Source organism: Botryllus schlosseri, chromosome 9 (genome assembly GCF_051294905.1).
Source record: "Botryllus schlosseri isolate E-star chromosome 9, Bs_hap1, whole genome shotgun sequence".
NCBI lineage: Eukaryota > Metazoa > Chordata > Ascidiacea > Stolidobranchia > Styelidae > Botryllus > Botryllus schlosseri.
In genome coordinates this window covers 23,972,424-23,994,474 of record NC_137244.1, presented here as the reverse complement: position 1 = coordinate 23,994,474, position 22,051 = coordinate 23,972,424, and the positions used below count along the sequence as shown (strand labels likewise).

The window sequence follows — 22,051 nt, the reverse complement described above, 5'->3', positions numbered from 1 at the left end:
CAGGCCTATCCGGCTATCCCTAACCTAAAAATCACGTCCTCTCTCTTTTGTTTTAAACAGCATATACTTGAATTCGTAACCATCAATCAATCACTAGTTATCCTAATTATAATATCAGTAGTGGAAAATTGCAATTGGATTTTTCAGTAACTTATTGCGGAAAGTCTAAGAAAAAAATCAACAATGAATTGCAGCTCTAACGAATTCAAAATACCAGCATATGACTCCTTCATTGTGCAATAACATCTGCACGATGAGTCATGGACCTAGTATTAAAACAAATATACTCAGGTAAAGACTACTGCTGGTAATCATAATAATGCTGAGAGCTTCCACAAAACACGACAGCATCGCACTATAGATAACTAAGGTAAACTAACTTAGTTTATCTATAATCGCACTGGCAATGACATTACAGTGAAGTCAGTATTTGCCGCGTCGATTCGCCACTTCGTTGAGAAATTTCGTCTATTTTAATGGAATCTTAATGACCTTTCACCCGGCTTTGCAAGAACCAAAACGAGATATATTACAAATCGATCGGGTCATTTATCACCATCATTTTCATCATTTAAAACTACCACATCACGACGCAACGAAAAAAAAGTCATGTGTCGACTGTCAACACGACTTGGTTAAGTCTATCAATCAAACATCTGTGACACCCACTTGCAATAACTTGCATCGATCATTGAGCGACATAAAAACCTACATCGACTCACACTCTCATGTGCTGTTCTTACCTCATCATCATCATCATCATCATTGGTTTATTAGCAATTTTATCAGTTCAATACACCACAAAAATGCGATACAATGAAAAGACAGGAAGATGTCGAGGCGACTTGGAGTAGTCTATGGAATCAGACACCCACCTTGGCCTTGGGCGATGTAAAGAGGAGGCATGCACACACACTGAATGCAAGTAAAGAATATAGTATAGAAAAAAAGACAAGAAATAGAGCGGCATGTCATGGGAAGCGAGATCGATAGGTCAGTCGTGGTCCGGTAATCTTGAGGATGGACTGTATTTATTTAGTAGTAATTGCTTGTATTTCGACTTGAATGTGGACACTGGACATGCTCGTCGACTGTCGGATGGCAGGCGGGATACCTACCTACTATACCTAGGGTTACGATACGTCCTCCTTTTTACAGGTTTTTGAGAATGTCCTCCGAGGACGCTTTAATGTCCTCCTTTTCAGCTTTTACAGCTAGGATAATGGACAGATTTGAGTGAAAATGGGCATAAGCAAAGGCGGACGTTCGTGCGGATAATTCACGGTTCGATCGGACGTGATGACCCTCCCGTGTAAGATGACCATGACCAAGCAGTCATCACTGATGCAACTTGAGTAGCAGAAGTAGAGACCTACCGTGAATTTTACTCGGTCATGAGAAAAATAACCAATTTCAAGACCTTAGAAATCTATATATTTAAATATGTAGAATATAAAACGTCAAGAAATTACTCAAGTAGTGAAAAAAAGTAGATATAGGAGGACTTACGTGAATAGACAGTGACAAAATGCATATCTGCACATTGTACACTTGATGAAAAACAGCCAGAATTATTAAAAGGGATGAAGAGGCATGATTACACGACGGGAGGTACAATCACGGTCGACCCAACAATCTTAATTCACCCGAGCTTTGCGTCGTTCGACTGCCTCTTTAACAATTTTCGAAGCCAAACTCTTGCTCTTGTCAAGTAAAGAGTAATTCTTACATAATTTGCATCACTTGTATTAGAGACATTATCATAACAGCCCTGTATTACGCCAACAAAATATAATTCTGAACGTTGCAGTAGACTTTCCGTGTTGCCTCTAAGAAGCATGAATCTAGCAATTCCGAATGCTGTAACCAGCGCTCAAGTCACAAAAGCCCGCAGTGCCGCATCTCATTTTACATCTTGAAAATAGTAGAATAATTTTTCAGATATTACATTCCCTACATGCACTTGGTATATCTGGAATACCGCTCCATCCATCTCTCCGAGCAGTAAGTTATTGAGGCATTGTTTATATGTGGTTTCTATCTATGACCAATCCAACCGCCTCTGCGAATAAATGGAATTCCGATTCTATTCAGTCACAGGAACTATATCGTCGCGGTGGAATCAGAGTAGCTTATGTCCATTTGACACATTTTAAGAGTTTGATCTTCTTTTGGCCCTTGATTATTTTTGAAACAACTAGACGAACATAACCAATAACCATGGCCAAGATACATAGGCTATAAAATGATGAAGATTTTACAATAGATAACAGATAGAAGCCACATTGTTCCCGCAGCAACGACATAACTCAATGAGTGCGAATATTTCACTCACAAAACAACGCTCGTGTGTTCTCCAGTATGTGTGGGTACTTCGTTACAGACCACATCTGTAGATACACTACGTTTCATAGGATTTACTGGACATCAATACAGCAATTTCAGGAACAAGCAATTCCGTGCATGGGTATAAGAGTTTATTGAATTTCGGCAAGCAACAGTAGTAAACTTATTGCACAGATAAATGAATACTATAGCAACAATACGAGTAGACTGCAATGACAGAATTATAAAATTATCATGATTATTGCGGAACTAATTGATTTTCCCCTTCGTCGTCGCTGTTCAAGTCGCTGTTAACCGAAGTATTGGCGTGCCTGCTGGCGAACTGACTTCTGACGACATCAAGCTGGCGTAGTTCCGAGCGTACTTTTTCCACGTGGAAGGCACGTAGTCTGTTCACTTTTTTCATGGACAACGGGTTCATTGTTTGAAAAGCCGTCTGCGAAAGGGCTCTGCAAAAATGATTGTCAGGACTTGATTCTTCGAGTATTTTATCTTACATTTGAAATGGTATTAACTGACTCTCGCACATTTTACTACCACAATGCTTACGAACAAACTATAGTAAGTAGACAGAACTGTCTAGTAACAGAGTCCTACTTTATGCTGTAATCAGTAGATTTTGACTACTTCCACCAGGCCTAGTTAGTCGATTGGTAATGTTTTTCACTACCTCCACGTCGACTCATCATTTTTTTGCATAACAACTCGCTTTTTAGATTTTGGATATAGTATGTCACATGGACTGGCCGAAATACTTCCTATATGAATGTAAGGATATCGTGTGCCTTATTTTCAGAGGATTTGTCCTCTTTTTTAAAGAAATTGAAAGTCCTCTACTTTCGGAATTTTCCTATTTTTGTAAAAAAAGCCTTATTGGAAGTCGACTCCCCGAATGCCAGGGTTGGTAAGAAAATAAACGAAAAATACGCACGACGTGTATTTCGGGAGAGAGAGAGGGCGTATAAATGACCTTTTTTCAAGTCAACCCAATACTGTTACTCGAAAATATTCCCAAATCACCCGTTTTCTCCTCAGGCACTATAGCTTTCGAAATTTTTGAAAAGTTTCCTTATCTTCGGATCTCAAAATATGGTAGCCCTACATAACGGCAACTCAATATATTTTTTAAAATTGCACAGATTTGTTACGTCAATAGTAGATGCACCCTGCAACATCGAAATTAGCCAAATTCGATCGACTGACTGACGATAACTTTCCCTTCTGCCTGAGCCAGTTTTATTATGTCTCCAAAATCGATACTCCTCCTACTCCTAATTCAGCAGAAATTTACGGCGTAAGTTTGACTTCGACCGCCATGAGACTCTTGGAGGTACAGACCTTCAACATACAAATGAATAATATATTCATATTGACATAAGCCTGGAAATTTTCGATCGCAACCAGTAAAACATTACATGTGCGTATTATCAATGGTATCACCTAATCCTTTCACGGTATCGCAATCTTGCGATGTTTTGAAAAAATGAAATTAATAATAATCTGAACCGAACAGAATGTAGAATTGGATTCAAAACCCTGACCAAACCAAACACTCACTTGGCGTCGTACATCTTGTGCACCATCTTTCTCAGCAGATTGAAAAGTGTCATGTAGTCGTTTAGCTCTAAGATATCTTCTTCGACGTGTTTGAAAAACGCCAACGCGTATCTGAAGAGAACCTAAAAACACAACCAGGATGAAGACATATCCCTCGAATGATAACAAAATCCGATGGTCACCTTTGAGCTTTCGTTCAGAAACACATCCCAAATCTTTAACATCGTATCGGGCGGCACCCCGTCACAGAACATGCACAGGAACCAGTTGAAAGTAATCAACGACACGTCGATGCCGACTTTTTCCAACCGGGAATGAACGAGAGGCATCTTCTCGGCCAGCAAATCCCGGAATACCCGTTGATCGGCCTGCGAAAATATAGTGCGTTGAAGCAAACCGGAGCTGGTCAAAGTAGTTGGCGCTTGCGTAGAAGCAACATCGTAAATTTCTACCAAAGTACAAGCAGGAGCAATGATTCCAAGTATTCAAGACCTAGTTTTGCCTAAAACACATAAAGTTATTAGCGCAATAGTTTGAAATCATAATTGGCTGAGTAAACTACAATACGACAACTGGAATTGTGTCAAATTTGTCTTGCCTCGTTTTTGAAGACAACTCAACAATTTCATTGGGTTGCCAGAAATTAACAATTTAATCTGTGAAAGTTATTTTTGAACAACCCAAGTGTGCGGCTTACTACATTACTGCATAGATTACAATTACAATTATAGCCACACGGTCGCACTATGCAGCAATGTCTGTACACCGACCTTGGTTCATTTCGCAATATACAGATCTCATGTAGCATTTTCAGGATAACCAGAAATAAGATTAGAATTCTATCGCCGGCATTTGTCTCTAACTGGTCAAATTAGACAACTAAAATTATCTAGTCCATATCTCCCTCTGAGAGACCAACTGACCTGCGACGCGGTCAACGTAGCCGTGTAATATTCTTCCGGCATGATGCACTCCACAATCGCTACCAAACACCAGAACGCGTCTTCCTCCGAGAGGTATAACAGAGCGATGCCGGCTATCCTGTTTAGTCCTTGGCAGTACCTGAAATTGTGACTCGTGTTTAGAGGTGGTCAAGTAGGCCTGGACACAAAGATCTGAGTGCTCGAATCTGAATTATCAATTCTAATGTCACGGGTCGAGTAGTTAGGGATGATTGTTTGAAGCAGTGATTCCCAACCGCCGCTCCAGGGTAGTCTTCTTGCTGCTCTGGTTGACCTCTAACTATGCCAAAAAAATACGATAGACGACAGCAGTTGTGTGTTTCTGTGAATGGTTACAGTCAATTTCCGTATATGAATGCTAAAATCAGGGATATTAGTTATGTCTGAAGCAGTCCAAGGCCGCTTCTGAAAACCGGGAAAGAGAATTCTTGCAGACTAGCCGTCAAACGCATGGATCAATACCCATCAGACAAGGACATATTTTGAGTTCTGCTAATCACATCTTAATATATCGTCTCTGTGAAAGTAAATTTCGGCACAATTCTACTGACATCAAAAGAACGGCTCATAGTCACGTATTAATTGCAACAAGCCCAATACTAGGCACCGACACCGACACCGTACACTGCCCAGCAAATTTGTACATCAAGTGCTGGAACGCATGAAGAGCTGTCACATAACGACATAATAGTATGTTGTAGTAATGATACGCATTTTCAGTTTATTTCAACGTATAGCATTCGCCAATCCGCTTCTATCAATACTAAAATAACCGATATAGAATCTATAGCAGTCTGTGTGCATGATTTAGAATTAGTTGGATGATGAGATCCAGAGGTAGGTTAGCTACCTTGAAATTTTCGTTATAAGTAGCCTACTCGAGTGTTTTCATGCGGCTCCATACGTACTCTGAAGTTTGAAATGCAGCTCCGACATCCAAAAAGGTTGGGAACCACTGGTTTAGAGTAAGTACTGAAATTGTGAGTGAGAAATTCAGTATATTAACGAATCCAAGGCCTTACATATCGTCAAGAGTTTCACAGAAGCAAGTTAAATCTGACTTGAACTCGGTAATGAACAGTAAACACTACGACTTGGACTCGAGTCTCGGACTCGACCCACTGCCCCTGACTTGAACTTTATTCGACAGCGAATTGAAATTGACTCGACTTGACTCGAGTCAAAACTATAAAAGTAAAATTGACTTCGTGACAGGGAACCTAGTGACCTAGTTACAATCCTGACAAGACAAGCGATCATTAAATACTTCAGTATCAGTATCAAAACTGCAACTCGAGAAAAAACGTACAAAAATATCATTTATCGTTACCCGATTGTGGGATTGTGGAGGCTGTACGCGCCGAGAACTCTCTTCAACCTCTTGATACCGGCGCTGTCTATCTTGGAGAAGAAACGATTGTTCGGCAGAGTCCGAAGCAAGTCGAGGTCGATCTGTTTCGCGTGGAGAGGCGCGACGCCAGAGTCACACAAATCTTGGTAGTAAGTTCCCTCGACATCGTACACTTCCCTGACGAGATGTAATATATTTCTTCTGGTAAAGATTACGGCAAAATTTGGACCCACCTCATAGCGGCGGTGCGTATGTACACCAAAGATTTCCACACTTTGGCTCGTAAGTTATGCGGAATTCCCTGTCTCACCAATTCCTTGAATTCCGCGTTTCTTTGAACGCCCCTGAAACAGCACAAAAGAGTCGGATGACACCTAGGTTGTACAAAATTCAGCGAAAAATAAGACGTCGGAAAGACTTTTATCGGACGAAAAATTCTTTCTCTACTACATCATAGCTACAACAAAACGTTAAAATATTCAAATCACAACTTGGAAAAGGAAAGATACTGTAAATTAATATTTTTGGAAATTGCGCCTATTCGTAGTGTCATTAGTAGGGCAAGTTTTTTCCAACTTTTTTTATAGCTTCCGGCAGTTTCCTAAATACTCGTAAGATATGTAGAATGCTGTTTTAAGCTGTTTGAAGGAATCTTATAGTGCAACTTTTGGCAACTTTTTCGATTTTTCATGCAACCAACTTACTGGAAATGGATCGGTCGCTGTTTTTTTTAGAATTTTGGTGAAATACACGGCCAAATTTGACCGAAATACCGTATATCAGCACTGAGGTAACGCTCTAACGGGTATTCCGGGAGCTGAGCCGGAAAGTTGATCTATTTTTTAGTCAACCAATGGAGAATGTGGATGGGAAACTGTATTTCAGGAGTGGAACTGGGAAGTTGACTTTTTTTTTTAGTCAAGCGACCAAAATGTGGTCTTTTAATGCAACTTTTGTGAAAAAATAAATGCAACTTTTTACTGCAAATTTTGTGAAAAATAAATGCAACTTTCCACGGATTCAACTGCAACAAAAACTTGCCCTGGTTGTCAGTCGCGAAGATGCATCTGCGGATTTCGAAAAAGGCCACCTCAGATTCGTTTTTACTCACTTCTCCGCGACGAAACGCTGCCACCTGCTTTCCAACGGTGCGTCGCGCTGCTCGATGGAGTGAAAGATGTTGGAAGCGGACTGCTGCAGTCGGCTGGCCGCGGCCAGAAACGACGACTCGTCATCGTCGTCGATGATTTGAATGAATCCAAACTTGTCGTACTTGCTCAGCCTGCGGACGCAGAAGGACGTTTGAAAAAAGGATTTGCCGCATAGAGGCGTTGCATAGAGAAGTTTTTTTAGATAATATCTATGTCGATCATTACTACTTTTTCTGGGTACTCAAGTAGATTTTACCTACTTGCAGTACTTATTCAAGTGGTTATGTTTTCAAACTACTTCGACTTCCACCTGAGCAGTATTTCGGATAAACTATTTACTTTCGCAAATTGGATTTTGAAAAGATAGAGATACGATTGCACCACTCTCAGGAGTTAAATTGCCATAGGAACTGAGCGAAATAGCCACTGAATCATAGCGACTGAATTTATTATCGAAGATATTACCAATGGGAAGTCTCATTATGATCATTTTGCATCAGCCGAGAAGATAAACCCTGCGATTTCGTACGCAGCCACCTACTAGCAACTGCTAAAAGTATACGAGTTCATTTCAATAAGAATACACTATTCCATTCTATATTGAAGTTCTGTACCTCCAAGAAGCTCTCCAAGGTGTAAAAAATGTACTAAGAACATAACCACTCGAATAAGAATCACGAGTTTGGAAAAACGACTATAGGGTACCCAGAGAAAGTAGCTCCAACCCGATCGCGATTACGACCTCACCTAAACAGCGCGCTCAGATGATCGTTCCTGTTGCTGTCGCGTACGGCTTCTTGCACAAGTTGCTGAACGACACTTGGTTCCGAGGCGCTTTTTTGTTTCAGCAGCGGTTCGCCATTGTCGTCTTCGTCGTACTGGACGACTTCCTCGTGCCTCATCTTGTCCAGTTCCGAGAGCAGGATGAAGTATTTGCTGTGAAGCTGGCACCGCAACGCTTCCAAATTGAGATTCTGAAAATCGACACTAAACCTTGATCATGATTCAACAGATCTAAATTCGCCGAAGTTTATTCACATGACGCTCTATTCTGGAGGTTCTTAACATTGGGTCACGCTTGATGGAACGTTTGGGGGGTCCGCAGATTAGTTGCAAGGGGTCCACGAAAGGTCAATTTTGAAACTACAACTATAAAGCCAACTGCATTGTCTTGATTTGTACCATCCGTACTGATTTTTGACTTGTGTCCATATTTCGTCCCAATTCCAGTGCTTCCAGACAAGCTCGAGGTTTGGCTAATCATAACTTAACCCTGGTTACTGCAGTTCAAAGAATTATATCGGACTAGGTCACAATAAAGGGGTCCACGCTACAATCACAAAAAACAAGGGGTACCCATTAAAATAGGTCAAGAACCAGGCCTCTGGGAATGCCTTCAGAACAGCGACATAGAGAAGGAGCCCAGATAAACCTCCGACACTTCCAAACGCGCTAATGTAGATACTCGAATCTGACACTGATGACGGCGGATTTACCAATTATGCCCACTGGCAGAAATAAGTCAAGAAGTTTCATTTCGATCGATGCCATAACCTCCAGCCATCTTACAGCTTAGAATATTTCCAGAAGACTTTTTATTTACAGCGTAAATAAAGTAAAAATTCATTTACAGTTTACCTTTCCTAACCTCCAGGAAACCGAAATGAACAAAATACAGCTGCGAATCAAGAGTTACACTGCACTTTACCTCACCCTTCACTAACTCAACACACTAAGAAAGGCATGTAATCTAGGTGTTCCCGGATTATGTTATAGCTGTTTAGTATTCACGCCTCACTTGGCTTGCACTCCAGTGTGAGCGAGGATAATGAGTTTACTGGAGTGTATGATTATAGATTACTAACCTAAGAATAGATACACAACGCCCGCCGTTTGGCTTGGGCAAGCAGTATCTCTTATTTCTGAGCAATCTAAAAGCACCATAATAGGTAGTGCTAGAGCTGGCGACAAATTAAAATCATGTAAGGGCAATGGAACAACCTCAAAGTCCGAAAATCAGCATACTTCCGAACAATCACTAGACGAAAATGGCCATTGTTATGTTCATTGTGTTGCAGCGCTGCTTTTGTTGGAATAAAGCCGATTTGCAGACTTTAAGGTGGTTCTATTGTCCTTACCAGATTTTATTCCATGCTATACGACGCCTTTCTTACGACACCTTCTGTCCTAAAAGTGATACAACAAAATCAGGCTGACAATCTCAGTCGCCGAATACGAAAGCGATACTAAATATTCACGGTACCTTTTCGTGGAGCACATCCAGCTTCTGCTGGTCGACCTTCCTCAAATGGGTCAACTCGAGAATTTCGTTATTGAGAAATTTATTCTGCGTCCTGTACGCCTCGATCTCTTCCTGAAACGAAGCCGCCGCGTTTGCACAGCAGAAAATCGACACGGGACCGATGAAAAAATACCTGCGTTTTTTTTGACAATTCGTTTTCCTCCGGAGACGGAGAATCCCGTCCGAAGATCAACGAGCGCGATCTGCTGTTTCTCTTCTCTCCTTTAGCGCCCATTTCCTGAAGCTATGAGAGAGAGAGAATTAGAGAAAATATCGCCAGTAGGGTAACAAAATGGTAAGGTTTTGGGTTCAGATTTGGTGAATTTGGCACATTGAACGCTTTTCAATGCTTCAAAACCAACTTGAGATTCAGAACTTCGATTCTTTCATATAAAATGAAATACTCTTTGAGGTACAGCACTCTAATATACAATTAAATAAAACATTCATATTGAATAAACCCGAATATTTTCGGCTGACACTCGTCAGAGATAATCGTCAGCAACTAGCAGAGAACTTTGCATATCAATAATCGCATCTGAAAATATGATGTCGTCAATATTTGATATTGACGACTACCCATTTAGGGGGCGATGGGCCAAAATGGATTATATCTGTGGCTGGAATAACGCCAAGTACTGTTCAAAATACTAGAAAAGGCTGACAGGTGACTTTGACACTACATGGCCAAGAATGTAGCGCTGTATGCGGAGACAGACAGGCATTTTCAGGTTTTCTAGGCTTTTATATCATAAAAGTGCGAATAAGTTCCTCGTAGTACAAAATTTGAATATCGCAACGAACAATACATTCATATTGGCAAATATATTCACTATAAACGTAAAACTGACTTTTATTGTTGTTTTTATGCCACTCTTACGACGCACAGAATTCTTCATCTTAGAACTTAGAATTACCGTACAATTTAGAATTTCAATCTCCGCATTCACTGATGGTTGCTCCCGGTGAGAGTCAGTTGAAAAGCTTGGAGTGAATAAATTTGCAAATATGAATGCATTGTGTGTTGCAATAAAAGTGTTAAGTGAAGCAAGAAACACGTGCTATTCTCGGAATGCCCCACCGCGCTCACCTCATTCGTTAATTTCATGACGACCCCATCTTTCACTTTGATCATCTCTTCGTACATCTTGCTCTGTGACAACATTAAAAAGACACTTTTAGAGCCTGCGGCAGAATCGTACGGGCGATTCAAGATAACCTTTTCTGCTTCTTGGTCGAAGAGAGCCATGTTGTCGTCTGCTGCTTGTCGATAATGTTCCATGGAGAGCTTCAAAGTCGCGATTTCAGATCTCAATTGGCGGGCGACAGCCATAGAATTTTCATCTCCTGCCGATTAAAATGCCCAAGTAAATTTCGGTTGCGGTTAGATATATTCATACATTGAAAATTGGCATACTCAATGAGGGTTACCCTGTTAAATTGTTTTAACTATCCCGATTCGAGTCAGTAACTTGAGTGGGCCTCTAGTATATCAAGGTAGACTAACCACAGGTCATCAGGAAATTGGCTGTAATAAGGGGCTATTAGGAGAGTATATCACGGTGACTATAAGTAATATAATATGGCAGGCACAACCAAGGTCAATAATTGGGTGCGAAATAAAACGCGCTACAACACATGACAGTTAACGTGAAGATTGTATTCAAAACAGATTTGTAAACGACTGTGCTGAATGTAACACATACGCTTACGATACAGAAAGTGATCAATGATCATGGTACCAAGAAATTCCCCCACGCTTGAAACCATACTTTTTTATTGGTTTGATTGGAAGATGTAATTCTTTTGAACCATTCCACAACACTTGATGATTTTATATTATATCAACATAACGGCGTCCATGTAATGTATTACAGCATTTACCTTCAGATCATAGGATTTACAGATGCAAAATGGTAGTGGTTGATGCATCGTTGCTAGCAAAGATTTCATACATTCAAAAGAACTCAAAGACTTTTCATACATTGATGTTGATTCACTTGGTGCAGGGGTGGGCAAACTCTTTGAGCCTTTGATCACGGTTCTTTAACGATTGCACATAACATGCCTTTCGCCAATTTGCTAGAGAGGTTCAACACGATTATGATTTGATGCATTCTATCCCGCATTACAAACATGCGTATCGTTTTCGTTCGGTTTCTTTCTTTATGGTTTACGTAACACTTGTAAAATTTAGGGGAAAGAGGCACTACAGGGTTAAAAGTTCACAATTGAACACGATCGAATGGAGTTCACACTAACGTTTCACCGCTAACAATGATGAATACGGCTCTTTCATTTGAATTGTAAAGGCAAGCAATAACTGCACAGTTTGGCCAGGAAATGACGTCGAGCGATACATGGAAAGAAAAGAAAAGTATGAAAACGGAACTTTCAAAACAGAATAGGAGTATCTGTCAAGATTCGCTCGATAATTACAAAGCCGATAACTTGAAATGTCATTACGAAACCAAACACCAAAAGTTTTCCATGATTTACTTAACAAAAACAATTTTACGTAGTAATAACATTTCCGAGCTGAAATCTTCCTTAAATGCTCAGCAGCACTTGGAGAAACTGTTCCGCACTGATTTGGGGTTTTGTCAGACTGATTTCAAGCACCTTGCACTTGCAGCCAAGGTGGAGATACATCGTGTCACCACAAAATAACAAACTTCACTCGATAGCCTATATTTCATTGTGACGAAATAAATTGGTATTTTCAAATTTTACTGTTGTGGCTGTGGTTGTTTTAAAACTAAGATTATTGATATACGGCTCGCGCATGAAGCAGGTCTGCCCATCCTTGATTTAGCGTATTAGGTTAGGATTGGATGAAAAATATTCAATGATATAACACGGGGGTGTGCAATCTGTTTAACAACCGCAAAACCGCAATCGATGAATGTTGGCAATGTCAAAAACGCATGCTTCAAAAACACTACTTCAATTAGCCCAAAACACCAATATCAAACACTGCGTGCACAGATGCAGACACCATCACAAAACTATCAATAGGGATGCAATGCTACCTAAAACAGGATCACTTTCGCGTTTCGCGGCTGTGTTCAATTCCCTTTTCAACAATTCAATTGTTTCCTGTAAAAGAGAATTAAAAGCCATATCGTCAGGCAACGGATGCGCTGTCACATGACGAACGTCTTTCGAATCCAAAGTAGTCCGCATCAGTTCGATCTCTTCCTTGAGTAAATTTAACGTTTCGGAAATTTCGTTGGTCTTCTTCGCGGTTTCTGCTTGCGATGTATTCCAACCTATAACACAGGCGAAAATGTCGTTTCAATACTTCCCGCCAGAGCAGGCTACCCATAACTTACGGCAAAAGGCTATACCTGTTATTTGATACCCACGGCATTCTTATCATAAAAAAAAACACATTTCTTCAACACCTACTGTGTTTTCACGATGCTTTATGTCATATTTATCGTGTGGACACAGGCTAAAAGTATTTCTGATCAAGTTCAAATGGCGACATTTTGTCAAAATTGTAGCGTTAGGTCAAAAAATTATCAAAATTGTTTACAAAGTCAACATTTTTTTGCAACCAGCATTTCGTTAATATCGTAGATTTTTTCACCGTCGGTGAACTTATCATTTGACATTTTACAGCTTGTAGCCTACTTTATAGGCCTACCGTTGTAGACGGCTCATTGTGAATCATAAACGGTCAAATGAAACAAACAGGTTGACATAGTGTTATGCTCAATGTACCGCAATATCCTAACAGAAGCGAGACTGCGTGGGCATTTTTTCTGATATCAAGGAGTGCATGATGAAATATTTTGATGTAGACAACATTGTCAGAATGAAGAAACACGGCGTGCACGCACAACTTAGTGTTGCCAGCCAACAGCTGCTGCTGTTGAACGTTTTTTTCTCCGCAACAAATTTTAATTATTCCTACCACAATGCATGACGTAACTACTGGAATTCTTCATAAGGCCAGATTTCGTTAAAATAAAGATTTTTAATGTACAAATTCGTCAGTTTTCAAGTCGAAACATTTTTTTCAGGCATAACTACTTCGTAAGGACGGACAGTTCCAACCAGAAATGAAGATAAGTAGTACAATTCTAACATTATGTGCGAAAACACCTAATTTACATACACAAGGGCAAAATTTTGTCAAAATCAAGTTTTTGAGGTAAAAAACATCAAAATTTTGATTTTTAGGTCAAAATCTTCCGTGTTTTAGGTAAATAAAAAATCGCCCCAGTAATGAGAATACCCAAAAACTTGCCAACGACTCCTCGATTCTGAATCTGATCATCCAGGTACTCAATTTCACCAAGCCTTTAGTCAGTCAGTTTTCTATACACAGCGCGTTCACCACGCACAACAGGGAAGCTGTGAGTCACACATCTCGCATACTTCCAAGACATGCGTGCCATCAGAATGACACCGTTTCCAAGACACTGCATAGCAGCCGGCCTACAGGAAGGGGTTGTCACAATGGTTCAAATACTCAAGTCTGAATCGAATATTAATTCTTATGATTTGAGTTGAGTAGTGACTGATGATTGTTTCGAGTGCTGCTACTGAGAGTTAATTTATCAAGAAAAATTACAGTTTCGCGATTGGTCATATCGCAGCATATGAAACTAATACAAAGCTACACACATTAGTGGAAATTAGATATATCTGTGAAGTCGAGATCAACTCACAGCATTGTCACAAAGCACAATGAAATAGGTATGGTCGAAAAATACCAAATTATCATTAATGTGATGCGAAACTGGCATTATATTCTTGGCGTGGTAGCACAAAAGGTACTTGTTTTAACTCTCATACTGATATACTAATTCTCTAGTCATAATGGAATCACACGAGTAATTCACCCGACCTTACATAGGCCTGCAAGTTACCTGATTTCACGGCAGACTGCATTTTATCTATCAGCTTCACGACCCCGGCGTTGGAATTCGTGAAATGAGCTTTATCTGCAAGAAGAAAGCCCATGTGAAATCTCGTTTTAGAAAACACCAGCTGGATGATTACAATCTTTGCGTGCTTTACTCTGCTGCAGAGCTCCATTCAAAGACAGGTTCTCGTCTTCCGGTCGCGATAGCCTGTTGGCGTAAAAGACACTGGCGGGCGACGGCGGCGCGGGCCGTACTGGCTTTGGACGAAGTTTGACGATACCCTCTGCACAAGGAAAGATAGTTGAAAACCGACAAAGATAGTTGTCTAATAAAGCTGATTATAACAAAATTCCTGTAATCTAATTCCAATCTAATTTGTTAAATGTTTGTATGCTCCCATCTTAATTCTAATCGACTTTCTGGTTTCCCTGAAAATGCTACAGGAGAACTGTATAGCGCGAGACCATCCGAGCCATGCTTGAGAGATTGAGCTCTGATTTTGATATGTACTAACTTGATTTCCGATGTATTTCTTACTAATTCAGAATTTCATTAAATGTTCAAGTATTTGGAAATTCACTAATTTTAATTCTAATAATTTAAAAAAACTATGTAGCAACAATTCTAATTCTAATCTAATTTGGAAAAACTGAAAAGTTTCTAGTAGTCCACTTTAGCTGCTACAGCCGTGGTTCTTAACCAGGATTCATTCAAACCCCAGGGGTTCGCTACAGGGTTGGGCACACACTCGAATCATAAGTAGAGCCCGACCGATTATCGGCTCACCGATAATATCGAGTCGATATCACGCTTGGAGAGAAATATCGGTATCGGCCATTGAAGGTAAAAAAATATCGGCCATTTTCGTGACGTCACAACATGGTGGCAGGGAGTCAGAGAAGTCGATAGAAGACGTGAGAACGGTAAATTATAAAAATAAAAGGCCAATCTGCATATAGTGCATACTGCATACAGGCAGTAGGCGTGCCTATCTGAAAAATATTATAGATAACTAACCACCGTTACGCCCCACTGACTTCGTGGGAATCCCCCTGCAGTATTCGATCACCAAAGACAGAGAGCAGAGGTGGATTGATAGTTGTCTGCAGAAGATTTCAATCAGTAAGAGAAATGAGAACTTCAATCATGCTGGACTGACCCTCGTGATGATAAAGAAAAGCGTCGCGTCAAAACATTTCTCGGAAGATAGGGCTATTGGTTCGGTATCAACAGAGCTAATTATACCAGTAATGTATGAAGTCGTCTGACTGAGGCCTGCGGGGCCACCATGATAGGAAATATGCGAGCATAGAGGGCAAGAAAATCAAGCAAACGTGGAGTAAAGCCAATAATTGATACGAAAATTTTGGATTCCACGATGACATTGGCCAATTCTGACAAAAGAGCGTAAAATATTGTCAAGGCCCAGGGGGGATGGGTGGAGCAGTTGCAGTTTCAGACGTGGACAATTTCAGTTGCTTTGCACATTCTCTTCAGTTATTTGTTGATGATGTGCTGAAGTTCCAGGTACACTGCCAGGAGAATATCAATATCAATATTTGGTGAAACCATTGAAGGAAAGATCCCTTGCAAGGGAGCGGTGGAACCGAAATGAAGAAAGATTTCCAATTCTTGCTGTGCCACTAACTATGGTACCAAGTGAAAGACTGCTCACTGTGTTTGGTACTATATACATCATTTATGGAAGACCACAGAAGTTCACTCCTTGGAGAAAGGACCGAGAAATTGTGCTTCGTGAACTGTAATCTGCAACTGCTGGATTGGTGCTTTTGATATATTTTCATAGCCCCTAGATCATGTATTTCATGTTCAAACATATCAATGGCTGTAAAGTTGTTGAAATAAATGCTCTGAGGTGTTAAATATGGGCGTTGAGCTAGATTCCATATCTTTTGAATATCGGCTGAATATATCTGGGTTATCGGTGGAGGTACTGGATATCGGTATCGGCTCAGAAATCCAATATCGGTCGGGCTCTAATCATAAGGCAATAACTACACTGGTCAACACCTATTTTTGGGCAGACAAAGTAAGAGTGGTTTTGGGGGTTCTGAAGGGCGCTGATTCCGAATACGACCTTAGTTTTTTCAAATTGGCTCTTGTTGTGGAGATAACCCATGGAGCTATTTTGACCAAAATCTCCGATTTTCGCGGTATTGACTAGATATAAAATCGGTTAAGTAGTACTATAAAGTTTAGAAATTCAATCTACTTGTTATTTTTACACACAGAAGACTATATTAAATCAAAATACAGCAACAGCACTATATTTAGGGGTATTAGATTTATCATAGTTACATACTTTCACGGATATCATGTACATAAATAAACTCCAGTCATGTATATAAGTATTTACCTAGATACTCAAATAACGTGGCATTAATTCAATCAGTTTTAGGTCAATCACCTATTGTAAATTTGAAATAATCAGTTGGAATACAATATAATTGATATATTTTAAATTGAAATTGAGTTTTTGTACGATTTTCGCCTGCAAGCTATTTAGTGCAGTTTCTAGAAAAGGTTCCGGCAATGGTCTGACATAATATGTTCAATGGTTCATCTCATCTGCCCTGGTATCTTTCTATTGTTATTCTGATGTCTTGGTAGAACCTTCCTTGCTAATCAACAAGATGATCAGGAAATATATCAAGATGACTGAACAGGAAGTGGACTTCTATGCTTATGTTTATTCCAAGTTTTCGATATGCAGATACGAATTTTTGGACCAACTGTTTGTAGTTGGGTGCTTCGTGATCAGCTAAAAAGTTTTATTTACTACATCTTAGGAGAAATTACATGCTGCGAACTCCTCCTAATGTGAAATTGGAATCTTTCATCGGTATTCGAATATACCATATACCAGATATAAGCTTCTCATTTGATAGGGTTACTAGGTATACCCACTTTGTTGACTCAGTGGAAAATTATCCATTTACCAGTCAAAAGATATGAGACGTGTATTGTAGTTGAGCTGTTCACGGTCAAAATTAATAGCTCTATACTCCTCTTTAATCTTGGTAGAATGACCAATTGATACAGGAGAAGATGAATTTCCGTTTTTCAAAAGTATAATTTTTAGGCTTGAAAAACTGCTTTTTTGACAAACAAATATTTCGCATCATGCCATGTTAATATTGATAGAATGATTGAGAACGACATGAGGGTTCTTCATAGTCAATTAGCCATTTATGCGCAGTATGAAATTAGAAAAAGCTATGATTTTCTTCCTACCAAGTGAAATATTTAAGGGTAGATACAGTACTTTTGGGCTTTTTTAGGGGTATAAATATATTCTGACAGAGAGCCAATCTGACAAAACCAATGTGATATTCGTAATCAGCAACCTCGAAAACCCCAGAAACGGTTCTCAGCTGTTCTGCCTAAAAAAATTTTTTTCATTTTGTTGACCAGTGCTATTCATTATCATCTTTTTGTTTCGAGTGAAAAATCATGTTGTAATGGTTTTGTTCTTCTAACGCTGTTGTTGATGCACAGTTCATTTCAGTCCTATAGGCCTATAGTAATGTGTGGTGACTAGGCGAAAATTTTGTTTGCACGGTTAGTATAAATTAAGAACCACCGTGTTACAGGTAAGTTTCGACACTTGCCTCCTATCTGAGCCATTTTGTTTCCGATTTCAGCCAGTGCGCTCGTTCCCGGCTTCAGGATATCGAGATTCGCCGAATTGATGCCGACCGTCTCGGGCGGGTGTTCCACGCGGGGCAGTACCGGGATTAACGACAGGCTGTCTCCGTACGTCTTCCGCTCTGAAAGTAGAGCCGGTCACAATTACTGATTCATTAAAGACACTCGCGAGCTTCGTTCCAGTGAGAATATTTCAGATTTTGACTTCACAAAATCTGAACCACAATAACAAATTGCATATAAGGAATTGCATATATCATCGTGGTGGAATCAAGCAGCATTTGTCCACTTTTCAAATTGATAGAATATCATGTTTTTGAAAAATTTTCATTTTTCATGTTTATCACAATTTTAGAAAGTTAATCACGACCAAGATCGGAAAAAATAAAAACTTTGCATATGGTGAAGTAAATATTCCCAAAATCTGTAAAATGGACACGATTCTATGGCGACGTTATAGCCAGAGGTGATAAAATCAGTCAAGCAAGTTACTCAAGTAGAAGTAATGCCTTACATTGCTACTCAATTACAAGTAGAAGTAACAATATTGAAAACGTGTCCAAAACTGCTTCAAATGGTGGAGTAGAAAATAATTGTCTTAAAAGTGCAGTAGTTTCAAAACCAGATTTGGTAGAAAGGTCGCATGCTTGTATTGGTTAATCGTAGGTGGAGATATTCGGTTCATCCTCGAGACAGAATAACAAAAGGCCCCAGAAATTGGTGTAATTTTACAATATATATTCAGTTACCACGACACAGGGGGTATTTCGGACAGTTGTCATGAAAATTACACTGATAAAAATGTAGCAAACAAAATCCCAAATCTATCTTATACAGTACTAGATAAAACCCAAAATGTGAAAGTAGGTAGGATTACCTAAAAAACGACTAGTAAAGTAGTGAAAGTAAGTACTTTTACCAAAAAAAAACTGTAGTAGTAAAGCAGTCAAAGTAAGTACTTTTACCAAAAAAACTGTAGTGGTAAAGTAGCCAAAAAATCAATCACTTGAGTACGCAAGTCAGTAGCCAAAACTTACTTGAGTAATCTACCCTGAAAATGTGAAGTAGGCCTACGTCATTGCTGACCACCTCTGAATACAGCTAATATAAAATATGGTAGATTTGATCTGTTCCTTCAGACTTAAAATTATGTCTCTTCTATATAATACGCAAGAGTTGTCACTAGAGCATTTGACTGTAGAATGATTCTATCCTCCGGGGATATGCGTACACAACACCACAGGATGAGGTTGGCAGACTTTACTGTAAAAGCATGCACCTCACTTGGTAATCTCCCAGTGGGTTCATTTAAAAGTATATTATACATCAACTTGGAAGCCGTAATTCCGAGTTAGGCTGCTAAGCATAAATAATCTTGGCGCACATGAGATTCGAAAATCAATATTCACGTCATCCCGGCAAGTTTTCAATGAGAAAATCTACCTTCAATCACTTTCTTGTCATCCACGACATTGGCCAAAAGCCCGGAATCATCGGAAAGATCGATGAGATCTTCTGTGTCATGATCGTATTCGATTTGCGAGCTCTCTCTCCTCACGTGGTGAATATTGAACATGCGTCTTTCGTATTGTAGCTCTTGCAACCACCATAACATTGATTTTTGATCAACTGCCTATTGAAGAATAGGTAATTTAAGGCAAATCATAAACTCAATTATTAAAGGAATATATTACTGACATACGCGGTACGTCCTTATTGTTTCCAAGAATAGGGCTTTGTTGAAGTCTGAAGGATTTACCAGAAAAAATTCTAAAATGCCAAATTGAAACTTGCCAAATTGAAGTGGGCTAAACTTCGTTCATTGCTAATTATTGCTGGTTGTAAAATATTGAAACATAGCTATATGAAGTCTTTTCATCGGCATTGACAGTACATTACTATCTTTTTGCTCTGCAGTTGCAGTAGACTCAATGATCACCAGATCACTTTGCAGCAGATTTATCGGGCAATAACTGTAACTAAATAATCCCTACTAATATTAATTTTATATCACAATCATTTGATGAACTGCATTTTGCGTACTGCATCCAATCATGTTTTCCATCTGCATAATGTACAATATGTATTCGATATTTGAATTACTTGACAATGAATCATAAATAATATCTCTCCCTCTTGAAATTATGAGTAAGAACTGTGAACAGTTGCATTGATAGACTTCGGCAATGCCAAGTTCAACAAATATCTAAAACATCAAGATAACTGAATATTCCAACGAAAAGTCAAATGCCATTGGATAATTCCAAACTATAAAACAGCATAAACTTAGAATCAATAACCTCACTATATATTTACCCAACACGACAAATGTACTGCTGTATAATTTCATTAATTTGCAATCATTAATCACAACTGACCTGTATTCCATGTGTACGCGCACCTTGGGTTATATTGAAGGAATTGACCAATAACCCTTCAGCTGTACAAGTGAACACACAATCGGCAATCGAGATGGATCCTATGGGCGGTTCGGTGGTGTCTTTGTGAGAGCGATAATAATTCAACATGCAATTCTCTTTATCAAACACAAACCATCTTCTTTTGGCACCTTCAAAATGTTACAAAAATGTAATTGCCATCAAATCATAATATATATACATAGAAATGCGACTGTTATGTAGGAAGCGCTTACCTTTCAAGAGTCCAACACTATTTATTTTTGCGAGATATCCACACATATTGTTTACTACTGGCTGTCTCTCATCCTTGACAGTGTCTTCAGGCTAGTAGGAAAGAGAATGAGACACTCAATAAAACACATCAGTTAAAGTACCATGATAAAAAGATGTCATTCTTAACATATACCTCAGCAGCAGAGCAAACAACGGATGAAGGATCGGCATCGGAATCTCTTTCCACTTCCATCCAATATTTAAGACATAAATCTTACAAATAATTATGTTACCATTTACGAACTTCTGTAAAAGAATATATGTAATTTGTAATAGATAGATATAGGATTAGAATTAGAATTTGGAAATGATTAGTTCTTAGTTGAAGCAATTTGACTCGACTCGCTCCAATTATTATTCAGCAATGTCTTAAAGCTTCTTTTTGGACTGATGACATGTTTTCTATTCAAATAGTACTCTTTCATACTAAAGTTAAGCTCAACTCATCTGCATGTGGGTGGCGTGCAAATTGCGAAATCCCGTTTTCGTTTTCAATTACATATACGCAGAGACGTCAACTGTGCAGTGTAATTACTTAAATTGATCGCATCGGAAATTGCATAGCATGTTTTTTACAACATGATATCAGCATCAGACTTACATATGCCAATTCGATCCGCTCCTTTCCCACTACGAGACGCGAAGGCAACCCGCAAACAACAGGCTTAGTACACTCCGCCGGCGCATTCTCTGTACACTGTAATCTGTATGCTGTATTTTCTCATCTCAATGTTTTGAATTCATTCGGGCATGAATGAATCACATGACTACAAAACGGCCGTAGCCTAGCCCCTAGCCCCTAACTAGCCTTAGGCTATAAACCTATCAATAATCATCTGATTATATTTTCATCTGATCAAGACACACAAAATGCGATGTAATGAACAAATAGGAGGATGCCGAACGACCAGTTGCTGTCTCTTAAACTGGCATCCACCGCGACCTGATGCCCGCCGATGTCACAGTTCTTTTTCGATATTAAACCGCGGCTCTTTCCATTCCTTGTGAGTGCTTTCTTTCATCGGGTATATTTCTGGCGTTTTTGTCGCTGTAAGAACAGCGACGCTGGGGAAGAGGAGCCCAGATCAACCTCCGACGCAGAGTCGAACCTGGGCCGCCGGGTAGCAATCAATCAATCAG

General features: G+C 39.5%; 1 protein-coding gene across 1 annotated transcript; it reads right to left on the bottom strand.

Annotated features, from left to right (window-relative positions):
* Positions 1–2,399: 2,399 nt before the first annotated feature.
* Positions 2,400–21,196, bottom strand: LOC145446373 (TBC1 domain family member 2B-like). Its single transcript, XM_080324647.1, has 21 exons — positions 21,045–21,196; positions 20,872–20,962; positions 20,597–20,787; positions 19,662–19,851; positions 18,182–18,340; positions 14,686–14,832; positions 14,553–14,627; positions 12,829–12,941; positions 12,702–12,768; positions 10,889–11,016; positions 10,760–10,822; positions 9,803–9,913; positions 9,631–9,741; positions 8,115–8,341; positions 7,328–7,498; positions 6,450–6,560; positions 6,196–6,393; positions 4,827–4,965; positions 4,086–4,271; positions 3,904–4,025; positions 2,400–2,795 (listed from the first exon to the last, which is right to left on the bottom strand). The coding sequence occupies exons 1-21, from the start codon at positions 21,102–21,104 to the stop codon at positions 2,585–2,587; spliced, it is 2,871 nt and encodes a 956-aa protein (XP_080180773.1). The 5' UTR covers positions 21,105–21,196; the 3' UTR covers positions 2,400–2,584.
* Positions 21,197–22,051: the final 855 nt, after the last annotated feature.

Bases quoted from the DNA above. Each gene is read 5' to 3' on its own strand.
- LOC145446373 (XM_080324647.1), bottom strand. From the start codon at position 21,104: ATGGAAGTGGAAAGAGATTCCGATGCCGATCCTTCATCCGTTGTTTGC. The intron at 11,017-12,701 runs GTAGCATTGCAT...TTTAATCGGCAG, and splicing joins CGAAAGTGATCCTGTTTTAG to GAGATGAAAATTCTATGGCT. The intron at 4,026-4,085 runs GTGACCATCGGA...TTGTGTTTTTAG, and splicing joins TTCTGAACGAAAGCTCAAAG to GTTCTCTTCAGATACGCGTT.